Source organism: Pagrus pagrus, assembly GCF_965226575.1.
Source record: "Pagrus pagrus genome assembly, chromosome: 16".
NCBI classification, from domain to species: Eukaryota; Metazoa; Chordata; class Actinopteri; order Spariformes; family Sparidae; genus Pagrus; species Pagrus pagrus.
In genome coordinates this window covers 2208975-2223209 of record NC_140200.1, presented here as the reverse complement: position 1 = coordinate 2223209, position 14235 = coordinate 2208975, and the positions used below count along the sequence as shown (strand labels likewise).

At 42.5% G+C, this 14235-nt stretch overlaps 1 protein-coding gene across 9 annotated transcripts in view; it reads right to left on the bottom strand.

Moving 5' to 3' along the window:
* The window catches only part of cdc42bpab (CDC42 binding protein kinase alpha (DMPK-like) b), a 77220-nt gene that overhangs the window by 43124 nt on the left and 19861 nt on the right, over positions 1 to 14235 (bottom strand). For all 9 annotated transcript variants that reach the window (XM_084378219.1, XM_084378216.1, XM_084378218.1 and 6 more), the window contains one exon: positions 3692 to 3783. In XM_084378219.1, coding sequence (XP_084234345.1) covers positions 3692 to 3783 — 92 coding nt within the window. The remainder of the gene's footprint in view (positions 1 to 3691; positions 3784 to 14235) is intronic.

Below are 14235 nucleotides of genomic sequence, written 5' to 3'. Positions count from 1 at the left end.
TTCATGCAAACTTACGTCCTGGCTCATTTCTTCGAGCCTCCTTTAATTCCTGTAATAATCTATTCATCCAAAAAAGTCAATTTTTTATTTGCCCTTTTTAATGGTAAATTGCATACAAGAATATACATAAATAGTGGGTAAAAAAAAACACAAGAAATGTATGCAAGTAAACAGATGGACAAGAACTTGTAAGTGCACTGTGTGCACACAGATGAGAAGTGGAACAAACACAGGCGCCCGATGCAACAGAGGGGTCTGTAGTCTATTAAATGAGCCGGGGAATGCTGCTAATGCAATACAATGATAACATTCCTGCAGTGTTTGGATTTCCCCTAGTGATCCCTCACCAGAGGAGAGGAGGAACGGAGGAGGAAGAGAGGAGGACAGGGGGGAGCGCACTGTTCTTGGCAACACCGGGCTGTTTTTGTCCATTCCTCCATCTCTTCTCTCCACTGCTCCTTCCTTCTTGTTGTCCTCCCTGTCAGGCCTGCTGTCTGCTACAGGGCCAAGGAAAGACCATGCACAGCGTTTACTTCAATGCTCCCGTCTGTATTCCTGGATAAAAGTATGTACTGTGGGTTGTTTCTTACTTAAGATCATTTGTTAGCACAGGGTGTCAACTAAGTCTTCAAATTTGGTTTCACCAATCTGGAATGGGCATGAAACAAACCACAGCAGTTAATCTCATTATTCCACAGGCCAAGGACTTCACTGAGTGGCAGAGATTGACTGAAAACATACCAAATCAGTTAGCATTTTTGCACATCCAGTTCCCTCGTCTCAAAGTCTATGAGGTTTTGGAATTGATTTTCCAGTATATGCCCGGAATAAGGTCAAAAATCTCCCAGGCTTTTTGACAAGGGAACCAGGGTGATGCTAACTTCCAGGTTAGCCAACAAAAATACATCATCTGTACACCACTCTATAGCCACAGAACTAAAAAGACCTAACAGCCAAGGCCAGATTTACAGGCATTTGGCTGCTGACAAGTGGTTTTGAAGAAGTGTTTTCTGACTCAATGCAGCAAACTGTAAAATTAAGTGCAACACTGACTGATGCCTCTCCACAACAACTTAATGATGACGCACACCTTAAGAGAGGCTAGCCACTGGGAGCAGAACCTCTAACCCTGGTATTGTTTGGAACAAACACCGTCCACTGAGCCCCATTTGGCCCATTTAAGTTTGTGTGAAGAAGCAACTGGGTCGTAATGGGAGCATTCTCAGAGGCAGGAGGCCCGTGCACACTGGTTCATTCATCCGAGAGCTCCTTAGCGTCACCCACCCGCACCATTTCTCCATCTGCTGCTGACAATGGGAGGATGAAATCAAAACATCCTGCACTCAAACTCTCTCGCCTCCCTTTCTAACTCTCAAGTATTTTTTTCTTCTCTTTGTTTTCCTGTGTCTGCCCACCTGGCTCTGTCTCTGTCTGTCTGTCTGTTTTTAACTCCGTGACTCTCTGTTCCCGTATCTCACTGCTCTTAAAAAATCTCCAAAAGTGAGGACAAATAAATCATAACCTCATAAATGCTTTTATTAGGTCTTCCCAAAATACACATTTTCCATGTTTGCTTGGTCTGACCTCAAGTCAGATGACTGTTATTGCTGTCATCTAACTGTAATATAGTAAGACTCCGGAACATTTTGTGGTGCCAACAGTCATTTAGAAAAACTGGCAAATGTGCTTATAGGTTTGCAACACCTCTCAGGTGCTTTAAGGTAGCAGCGCTTACAACCTTGCAGATATCTTTGATGTCAGACTGGTGTATGTATTTTGCTTATTTAATTATACTCTGAGCCAGATGAGTTTTAAATGAATTAAAACATAAAATAGGAAGTGACACTGTCTTGATAGTAGAATTTACACAAAAATAAAACAAAGAAACAACGTAAATGATCTGCATTCGGGATGCATAATATAAATCAGTTAAAGAAGAAGAAAAGGAAGAAGCAGAAGAAGCAGCAGCAGGAGAAGAAGAGGATGAAGAAAGAAGAAGGAAGAAGCAAAAGAAGATGAGGACAAAGAAGACGAAGACGAAGAAGACGAAGATGAAGACGCCGGTGTAGACGTTTACAGTTTCAGAGGAAAACACCATGACTGAAATCTGTAATACATGTTGCACAAGGGTTCAGAGAGGAGGAGAACAGTCTACCAGTTTTAATAGGACAAATCTTATTAGAGCTGTGGATTATTAAATCCTCCGTCTTTGCTCACTACATTTGAAGCTTCAGGTAAACTACAGGTTATGAACTTATTTTTAAAATACAAAAATCTGATCTTATTGGTTATCTTATCTGTATCAGATGGGGGGAAAAATCCATAGTGTGCAGCTCTAAACTGCAATTAAGCCGTCAAAAAACACAGATAGTCTTGTGCCAGTGGTGGCCAGTTGCAAACTTGTTAACAAAAGCTGTGCAACAATGTAAACTATCTGGACCACCTCCTCTTCAAACTGAGCTCTTTTTCCATTCTACTTCATTTCTGGCAACTATACCATTACAATACCAGACACATCACAACACACTAACACACTGCACAAGTGTTTTTCTGTCAGGTGACTATAAAAGTAGAGCAATGTGTGATTGTGACGTATCTCAAGCTAATTGAATTTTACTGTCATGCAAAACCCATACTGACACAGCTGACTTAGTGAAAAGGCACAGGAATGTCACCACAAGGTCGCACCATTCATGGATTACACCGCATGCCTGAAACACACATACACACTGGGGCACATGACTCACCCATGCACATACCAGCACTCCTTGCAGGGGCACAAGTGAGCATGTTAGTATTTTGTGGTTGTACTGCAGCAACATGCTGCCAGGTGTGTCTGTATCCATCTTCATCCATCAATCTCTCACTTTCTGTTTTTTTCTCTATCTCTTTCTCTTCAGGGTGCTTTACGAGGAATTCACTAACTTGTTTGTACAGATATGGAAAGACAGTTTCAGGGATTAAATGTTTGGGAGCCTGTGGTGGCTCAAGATGATCGATTCACTGTTGAAATCCCACATTTTCTGATCATTTATTAGAGAGGCATGTGCTGCATAATAATGAAACTATCAGCATGGAGACAGAAGTTTTCTGAAGGATACATTATGCAAGAGTCTTGGCTGAGGACCACAATACCTGTCCCTCCAACATTCCCTAGCTTTGACATCATTACCTGAAACCCAGTGACAAATGTATTTCAACTTCCCTACAGGCACACATAAAAGAAAAAAGTAAATAAACACAAATATACACCACACTGGAGGCTTTTCACTGGTGCTCTAACGCATTTACTGTTCACGGGTTAAGTGTGAAGAAGAATTTTTAAGTTTTTGTTCAAGCTGCAAGTAGAGTCATGCTCCTGCAGCGGACCAATACTACGCACTGCTGCTGGAATGCAGCAGAAAGTAATCCACTATCCAACACAACAACACTCTTGCCTTTTATAACCCAGGTATTAAGGCATAAGGGTGAAAGAGAATACAGACCGAACTTCATAATCTCCTGATTTTGAGATGACAAAAAACATACACTGCAGATGATGTACGTTTGAGAAAATGCTCCAAACTATCCCATAACACCTGTTTGTTGTACAAAAGACAAATAGGGGAAAACCAAATTGCAGGTTCTCAACTTGGACGGTAATGGATTGCTGCATGGTTCAGTTGAGAGCAAAAACTAGAGGGTATATTACCTCTCCAAAGGCTCCTCGTCCAATCACCTTCAGGATCTCAAAGTCTTCCTTGTGCAGGCGCATCTGCTTCACTTTGGATGTGAAGGGTTTAGCTGCAGAGAGAAGAAAGACAGACGTCAGGTTAATTAAAATCAGCCAAAAGGGATGTCTGAAGGACATAAAGCAGAGAGGACAGGGTTGTTTTTTTAAACCATGTCTACAGAACACAAAAGGGGCGCAAGTACGATTCACTGAATTCACTGCAGATTAAGGAAATATCAAGTACACTCAGGAATCAGGCCAATTTTAAATCCAATCAAAAAGATCATTTTATGCTCACTGACTTTCAGGGTTTAAAGCAGCCTTTTATTAAGGCGGTGTCCCACCTTGCATGAAATACGAAATATTATAACATTATAACAAATAACCTGATCAACCCTGGCTATATTTGACTTCTTCTGCTCATCAGATGAATCCCTAATATCTGTTGATGGTAAACTGTAATGATGGCCGGATGAAGCATTATAATAAGGGGCCCTTATCCTATGACCAAATGTAAATGTGTTTTTGTGTTATTGTGTTAGTCACATGGATTAAGCAACTAGGGTCTGACAATATTCCCACAACTCATGAGAGGCTGTCATGCCTTTCCAAATGTGCTTTATTACAGTATTAGTGACCACCTGGCCCTCTCTATAGCACATGACACCGGACGCACAGAGGCTGAATGATAAAGCTAGCCATTGTTGCGCCTGCAGTCGTGGTTCCTGGTGGGAAAAGGACTCGGTAGGATCTACAAGAGTCGCTGGCATTCCCTCACAAAGCTCCACAGATTTCATCTATGGCTGACAAAATCAGCGTTTCCCTCATTTGTGAAGAGCTATTCAACCACTTCCTGGTTTACGTGATCCCAGCATGCCAAGGATAACCTGGAGTGGCTGCAAGTTCACAAAGGTCCATATAATGATTACACAGATACACCCGATTGACCGATAACATAGAGAAGTCTAACTTAACTTTTTTTTTGAAAAGCATGCTGTCTGCGTGTATTTAAGCAGCAGGATTAGCCTGGTTTAGCATTATTAGCACACAAACAAGCGATCATTCACATACAAATACACTTCAGTGTTTGACCTTTACATACAGTAGCTCTTTTGGTTAACAAAAGACAAAATCTACATCTGCTATACAAACTTTTCTTGCTTTTGGCAGCTGCTTCTGTGTCTTCGTCTGCATGTGTGTGTGTGTGTGTGTGTGTGTGTGTGTGTGTGCGTGCGTGTGTGTGCTGACCACCAGCCAAAAGTTGACACTCTGGGTCCGTCTGCAATCCCTCACTGGCAAAACATCATGCTAAACTCATCTGGTTGCCATGACTTTACAGAAGCGCTAGTGTTGAGGAAAAGGGCATTCTCCCACTGTGAAACAGGGGAAAGCCTGCTGAAATAAAACAAACAGGTCACTCATAGCTGAACAACCTCTCCACTCACACTCCCTCCTGACTCCACTGACAGCTGGCCTGGCTTGCTATGACTGCAGGGTAGAGGGAAAGCAGTGTGCCATGTCCAGGCACGCATAACTACAGACTATGGTACACACATAAACACAAGCAACTCAGCCATCACACTGAGTAAGGCTGGGAACACCTTACGTGGGAAAAATGCTTGGTCATTTCATCATTTTCCTGCCAGTTACAGATCAGAAACATTCCAACTAGTGGCCGATCGACAATGTTGTTTTTAGGGAGGGTGAGTCAGCTTCAGGCAATTGACCAGTACATCACCACAAGCCTGCAAAAATGAAGACAAACAAGGCGGGGACGGACAACTAAATTGGTCTTTCTCACAGTGTTCTTGAGGACCCTTCCCTTTCTCCATGCATTATCTAACAATCCAACAGCACAGTTTCCAACAAAAAATAAATCTAGGACAGAGAATGATACACGGCATGCTGACCTGAAGAGACCCAAGATGCTTTGTTAAAAACAACATAACACCTCCAAACTGCAGTCAAGACTACAGTACAGCTGGCTAGTGGAATAAAATCTATAAATTTAATTTTCTGCACAATACAACCACTAACCCATCTCAGTATATCAAGATGTGTCTTTGAGCATGTTTTATTAAAAAAAAAACACACAAAAAAAAACTGGTCAAATATTTCAAAGACATTTTTGAGGACTGTCCTCCATAAGGAAGTGTCAACTTACTGATTCATCGATTTTGCAATCACATTAATGTCTTTGAATCAGAACGGGCTGATCACATGTTTAGGGTAATTTCTGTATTTTTCAAACCAGACCCCATTTTCTCATGTTTTTGTGTCTAAGTGACTAATGGGGACAACAAGTTTTGAAATTGGTCCAGTATGGTGGAAATGGAGAGGAAGGAGACATCAGAAGAGCAGCAGGGGGGAAACAGCGTGTGGAGCCAAAGTATTTTTACATCCAACGAGGAGGATTAAGTTTTTATTTCGACCAAACCAGAGTTGGTGATTGTTGGAACAGTGGAGAGACCAAAATGGTTTTGGCAAGTTTTATTTTGTTTTTCTCAAGTTTAAGTGGAGTGTCATTTTGTAATGACAAAATTACTGATTCTGTAAATGGAGTATGGTGGATTTAGTGAGAGCAATATAGCTGCTGTTTCTGGTTAACCAAACGGATCTTACTCTTTAACAAAAGTAATCAATCCGTAATGTTATCAGACACTTAGCATCCTCATTCACATTACATTCTGAGCCTGTCTGTAGCAAAAACAAGCACTTTCATTGGACGCATTTTGAGGGTTTTCCACTGTTGGGCCCAGGTTATAGATAGGGTCCAGGTTGAAAAATACCAAAGTTATCCTTTAATAGGGTTTAATTTATTGAGTGGATAATTACCTATGCAAGACGAACATTAAGCAGGCCACATGTTTGTGAACACTTTTTATGCCGTCATCAGATGTTACGACGTAACGTTAATGGAGCAGAGCAGCGGTCAGCAGTAACAAACAAGACCAGCTGACAACTGCTAACAAGCTAACAAACACACACCCCAGCATCAACACGTTAAACTCTGTGGTGAAGAAATCTCTGCGGATGCGTGTGTTTGACATCAAAAACTCTGCTTCTGCTCAGCAAAAGACTGAAAAGCGTGCCTCATTTTCTATTCATTCAATCAATAATCAATTGTGAATCGGATCAGACACCCAAAAATCGAAAGCAAATCGAAGCGCGCGATTGCCAAAGATCCACGCCCCTACCCTTTAACTTCCAAAATGGCTGGCAGACAAATTCATAAGTAAATAGTGTAATGTGCCACCTTTTGGTTGGGTGTCGGTGGTAATTCCTCAGCAACAACATTTGATTCTTTTATCTCTGTCTTCAGCCAGCATCTCTAACCTGACATGGCATGTTTGCCAGAGCAAAGATAATATCGAGCAGCTAAATCCCCCTTGGATTCACATTAATTCATGTATGAAAGCCACACAATTATGCTGCAGTATCAAATGATTAGGCGAGAGATTAAATCTATTAATATGGTCGTTTTTAACTGTTGAGGTTCTCCTCGGGACTGCACTTACATAGCCTCAGAGAAAAAAGACAGTCTTTGTATTCAAAGACTGGGTCATGCACAAAATATTTATGACTGGATTCAGCTACTGTGTGAATAAAAAGGCTTTCTCACAATTTGTCAGTCTTGTTTATTTCAAGGTACAAAAGGAGTCTATTTGTGATTTCTCCCCCACAAAAAAGCGATCATAATCATCAGCGTCACATGCTTATGTTTTAAAGCACCTATGTAACCCTTTTTTGATAATAAAGTAGATTAAGGTGCTATGTAATTACTGTGAAAGTATGCACACAGCCCGTTTTCAGAGACTGTGCTTTTTAACGAGCTGCCAGGACCTCTGTAGAGTTGTGATGTCACAACTACACAGTCACCGCCCTCAGCCATGGTTGCAAAAACATCAGCAAAGTTGACATGGAAACAAGGTACAGAGAAGTTCTCCAGTGGCAGTAAATGTACGGTACAGGTCACAGTCTGACCATGAATAAACTCTGCAGCTCCTGGATACACAGGAAGAACTTCTGTTTGAGTGACAGCTATCACTATCCCTGCTAATATTCATGCTATTGCTTTTCCATGCTAGTGACGGGTTAGGTATGACTATTAACCACACCTCCAGAGAACATCGACCGTTTAACGCAAAGACAAACCGACTGGAGGTTTGGCTTTAAGGAAATAATAAATAAGTGGAAATCACGAAAGTGTTGAATTCTTCAGATTTTTGTAATAAGAATTTACATCAATATTAAATATTTATCGTTACTAGCCAGCGAAAGTGTCTTACATATGACGACACAACATTACTAAGCTAACTGAATTACCAAGATCTATATCCCTTCAGGAAGTCTATATTGACATCTTTTATTGAGGACAGACACATCAATAAATGCTATTATCTCAAAAGGAGGGCTCCATTAATTCAGCGCTGTGCACACAAACTATCCACTCTCATTTGCCCCTTCCCTCTCAACACAAAGGGCAATATTTCTCCTAAAGAGTTATCGTAACTGAAGTAGACTCTACATCTAGAGACACATCTTTGGACACTGCTGGTGTTTCCCATTCAGCCGCCATCCCGATTCAAAAGGGTTTATACTCAAAGACCAGTGCTGTTGGGACAACAACTAGGCCATCTCTCAGTAATTTTAACTGCCTTGCTTCATCACCCCGTCTTCTTCATCTAAATCGATGTGGCAAGTTAAAGTTGACTGGTAGTTTTTCAAACGCATGCATCTTGAGCCCATTCTGGTTTAACTCTTAATTACAAAAGTCGCAGCTATCAGGGTGGCAGGCCAGAGAGCAGGGGGGGGGCAGAGTCAGGCTAGCTGAGAGGGAGCAAACACTGATTAGTAGCTGCATGCTGACTCAGGAGCTCCACTAAACCAGCCACATGAGAAATGTCTTTCATCTCTGAGCCAGGAGCCCACAGGCCCTGTCCACAACAAAGCGCATACAGACACATACAAATATGTGCACATACACACACACACACAAAGCTAGATCTAGTTCCCTACATCTACATCTGACACATAAATTAGTGACCAGGTCTTTCCAGAAATACCACAGTCAAAAAGATGATAGAAATTGTTTTTCTAGAGAGGAAAAGTCATTTCCCATCACGCCAACAGCAGGTGGTCATGGAAGCACACTGCAGCTATTAACCTCTAATACCAGCCTGTAATTTATAAATGGAATTCAAGTGTGTGTATGTGTGTGTTTTGAAAATACTAGACCCACATGTCAGTATGCAGGGTCAACATATAAAACACCCCGACTCAAATGAGAACTGTCTGTACTCAGTGAGCTCACCTACGTTTACCCAGGGCTCAAAGTGTCTGTGCTGTTCCTGTAGCGAAATTGATTTACAGCGTCCCTGCATCCCTTTTCACAGAGAAATAAATGCCTCACTCTTTGGTCATACATATAACTCACCAGCAAAATATACAGGTAGGCCTAAACATAGCAACCGTTGTTATGATGAGGTGTGGTAGTAACCCCTGCCAACGCTCAAGAAGGTGGCAATCCAAGCTTTAACATGACTGGAGCTCTTTGTTTGCAGAGGGTTTTGCAATGTGTATGGCAAGTGAGCCAAGATTGGAAAAAGATGATATGTCAGTCAGTATTAATGTTCTGCATGCTTTGTGGGGAACACATCCATCCACAGAACCACTATGAGTACATAAACATGAACACAAAAACATTAGAAGACACACACATGTTCAGTAGAAGGCCCTAGGATGCAGTGAAACTGGAAAAACATGAGTGACGCCAGCTAATCCACATAGCCAGACTGGTTTAGCCCCAAAATGCAAAACGCTTATCAGGCCCATCTTGTTCCGTACCGACGAGAGAGGTCAGAGCCATTTTTGTGTGAAACTTGGTAACTACAGGCAAGTGTGTTCACTTAGCAGCCGGCCCACAAATGATACGCTCAGCACTCGCAACCGGCCTCAGCCTGGATCTCTTCCACGCCGTGTCTCCAGGGTGTGTTCATGTGAAATTTGTCAGTGTGTGTCTACATGTGAGTGTAGCAAGGATTACAATGTCTGTTATACATGCAAGGTTTCTGTGTGTGACTCACAGGGGTGTAACTACATTCAATCTGTTAAGTAACTAGACTTATCAGTGACTTATATATATAACATTTCCATTTTTAAAGGTTAATTAAACACATGCTCAATTTGAAATTGTTTTAGTCTACCTATGAGAGGTTAACAAACTAATGCAGAGATCAGACGACACCAATTCAGGGCAATTTTCACACGATTTGGTCGCGTTGGAAATTTGTCGGCCACGATTATGAACGCCGGGAACGACGTACGAACGTGTAGTGAGACCTAATTGAAGAACAGTGATGTTGCATCTGGGACGCTCCACGACACCCTGATGAATGTCAGAATTTTTTGTATCTTCCTGCCTGGTTTTACATCTTCTACGACGTGTTCCTTGACGTTGACCAATAGGTTGACGGATTGCTCTGGTGCATATATGTAAACATGGCGAAGAGGAGGAGAGATGCTGCTGTCGGGTGGAAAATGTTGGTGAGAAATAGCGGAGGCTCTTCAGCAACCCGGTGAGTAACTTGCTTGTTAGCTATGCTAGCTTCAATAGCCATGATGGACAATTTCCTGTCCGGCCTCCCCGATGACCTATGAACTCCCAGAGGGTCGTGAACGATGATTGGTCGGAGTCATACTCGTAGTGTTGCCAGTCTCCCGATCATGACACGGCAAGAATATATGTCACTGTGATTGCTTAATCTGACACGGTGACCATCTTGAACAACATGAAAATCCTGTTAATATTTCAAATCGTACAAGTATTACACTACATTGCAAGTAAGCCGCTTGTTCAGGGACTGCTGTGGGCGTGCTTCATGTTCTTTGTTCTTTAGTGCAAAATGACACACCCACCACCGCAAGCAATATTTCAGGAGACAAACATACAATCACCTGACGCAGTCACTGTCTTATACTTTCCCAGAGCCTCAGAGCACATGTGCGTGACACCCTGCAGAGCAAGTCCCCAAACAGTGTCGGCTTCATGTGTTCTGAGGCCTTACAAGTTTTCTCACAGAGAAAATTGTAGCTGTGACTTCGGGATTACTCACGGAAATGAAACACTGGGCATGTTCCAAAATAACCTTTCCCGACATTGTTGTGCCTGTGTGTATGTGTGTGTGATATACAGTATGTACGTTAAAGAGGGAATGTTTGTGTGTGGCTTAGAGCTAATTTGTACGTGCTAAGTGTGAGTCATGAATTTCAAAGCATCTGCATACTGCGGATGTATTTTTTGCACAAAAACAGAAAGGCCAAACGGAAATACACACATACATGTTTTCAGTATTAGGAGCGTTTTAGACTACTTGATCCAAATACTGATGATCCTGATATAAAACCATTAGATGATTATCTTAAATTACTGAAATGAAGGCTGCTGGCTGAGTGTGTTGTAGTCTGCTCTTTGCTAAAAAGAGAGGAGAGAAAATAAAATAAACCAATCAGTAATTACAAACGCATGTATTCTTCCTAGAAACAGCTCCTGCAGTCCAGTCGAAAACTATTTTGGTGATTTTCTGATATTGGTCTGTCTTGCATTACACTGTTTAGTCAGCCGCTGACTCTTTCAGCAGTTCAGGAGCTGAGGATAATTGTGTAATAGTAAAAACAATGAGAGAACAAACATGAGGAATCAAGACAGAAGAGAGACGAATGGAAAAAGCAATCGAGTTCAGCTCGTGGGAAAAAGTTAAGACTGGGCAGGACAGAGAGAAGAGAAGGCAGCACCAGTCAGCTGCTGAGCCAGTTACAGTAAGTGTCCAATCCTTACACCAGCATCACACTTCAACCCCATCCCCACTTCCAGAGTAGGATGGAGGGACATCTGGAAGCCATAACGGGGATTATTTACAACCACAGTGAGGTAACGACACAAAAATGCCGCTCACAGGAGAGACAGGAGAGAGAGAGGCTGGCCTTAATATGAAAGGGAAAGAAGAATGGCAGAGGGGAGAGGTAGAGACCTGGGGATGGCCTTTCCTTCCATCTGACTGGCAGGACCGCTGGAGGGGGCGAACTTATCACACCTCATAAGCAGGCTGGGAGTTTTTCCTACACTGTGTAAACCTTTGCTGAGGAAATACGCTGCATCATAAAATAGGAGCAAATGATAGGTCTGAAGAACTCTGGCCTATGACTGTGCCACGGTTATAAATGACCAGTCAAGACTATATGCCTGATTTTTGTTTTGTGATTAAAAGTGATGGATACATCTGTTAGGAAAATGTGAAGCCACTGTCTCCAGAAGTCTGGCATGTAGTCCTTTCAAAATATGTTTCCCTTGATTCTTTATAAAAGTTAAGTACATGTACCAGCTTGCTGTTTCCTGTGAAGACACATGGTCGCAGGCTGGTTCTGAGTTATGCTGCCTGCTGGCCAGACTGTCTGTTACATTACCTTCTGATTCAAAATGGCTACGTATATGGGACATTTCAGTGCTACTTCGTCAGCAGATATCCCAAAGCCAGCCCAAGCTGAGCCCACTGGCTCCTGTATCATTTTCCTGCTGCAGCAAGTTCTGCCCCAGAAATCACCCGTCATCCCATCATTCCTGACAGAAGGTGCAAGAGGTTCAGGCTGTTATACCATGCCAAGGCCTGTCCATTAGTCTACTCTGCTGCCACAGGAAAGGAAATTAAGTGCTCATTTGCTATTCTTAGAAAAAAAACGGTAAAGTTAAAAACTGTTCCAGACCTATCATGACTTCATTTTTATAAAGACGAGGCTTTGTTCTCCCAGAAATAACAGCTGCCTTATTACAAAAGTACTTCCTGTTAAGTAAAGGCCAAATAAATACGACTAAGTGAGGGCTGAATAAATAGCACACCAAGGTCATCAAAGGAATTATTAAAGCTGTTTGATACTAATAATCAACTCCTTAAAGGGAAAGTGACTCAGTGCCAGAGGCACTTCAAAAACAAAGCCCTTTTAGCAATTCAACTGCAAGTAGCTTAAAAACATCCAGTAAATTACCTAAATTACAGATGGAAATAGAACCAGGCTTTTATGTCACAGCCAGAGGTGCTCCCAACAGATGTGTGTAGGGAGGCACAACCAACCCCAATAAAAGGTTTTTCCATGTCTCGCTCTGTCATATGACACGTGCACAGCGGTCTAATCCCTTGGGCAGTGCCAAGGGGCACCGACAGCGCCCCAGCACAGATTTTGCCAAATTTGATGCATGTCAGCCACCACAGTGGTGGGGGTGGTGGGGGGGACACCATTAAATCATTGATAGGCACCGGAAATTCATGAAGGGCAAACAGGGAATCACTTACATAGCACGTAAACATGCCTCAGAGCATTAAATTGCATTTAATGCTAGGCTGCACACCAGCGACACCAGAATTCCCAAAGCTGTCTGTCTGCAAAAACCCTCCCCGCCCCCTCAACTCCACCACAGCCAACCTCAAGTTCCACTCAATGCCGTTTTCCTCTCACTGCCATCCCTACCCATTTCCCTCTCTTTCCATCCCTTCATCTCTGTTCCTACATTTTCATTCTTCCTCCTGACTTCTCCAATTTGATCACTTTCCTCAGCCCCTTCTGTGTGTGTGTGTGTGTGTGTGTGTGTTTCTTGCCCTTCTCCTATTCTGCTTCAGTCTTTCTTGTCCTGTCACACTAATAAGAGGGCAGAAATGGTCAAAGGCCTTAAACTAAACAAGCTGTGCCCCACGGCATTGAACACACAAACAGGATGTTCCCAAAATATTAAGAAACCACAAACACCAAAGAAAAGGAGGAGGCAGGGCTTGACCAAACAATAGATCAGATCCAATGTGTGTTACAAAGACTGCTGCAGTGAGCATACACCCAGCGAGCAACGTGAGAAAACGGGCCTTGGAGGGGCTGTGCTACATGAGTTTCTGCTGTCTGTACAGGAAGTGTTCCCGATACTTCAAAGAATCCTCCGAGCCCACACATCGACCTGTTCAACCCACATCGCAAACAAGGTGATTTACACAATTCTGTGTCAACACAGCCTCCTGATACCATCTGCAGATAAAGAGAGAATATGAAAGGGGCCTGCCAGGCCAAGCTACAAGCTTGGCTGGGTTTCCTTACTGTCTGCCACTCTGTTGGTGGTAGAAGCACCAGGTGCTGCATTGTTCCTCTGCTGTGTATTGATAGTAACAGAAAGATGGTTGCGATAAGACGGCGGGATGTCAAGACAAGTTGCCGCATAATTCAAGCCAAACAGATAATCCTGATTATATTAAGATATTTTGATAACTGGATCAGAAACGATCATATTCTGGGAAACTAAATCAACACCACTACTTGCCTTTTTTTTGGTCCTTATGTCATCATCTGGAACATTATACATATCAGTGGATACAGTTCACTGTGTTTAGGTGTAGCAGCTACAGCTACTGTTCAGGTCCTGTATAAAGTGCCCCACTTGAAATTAGCTATGCTTTTCAATGTTTTTATTGGCTGTCATAGAGGTCAGTCAG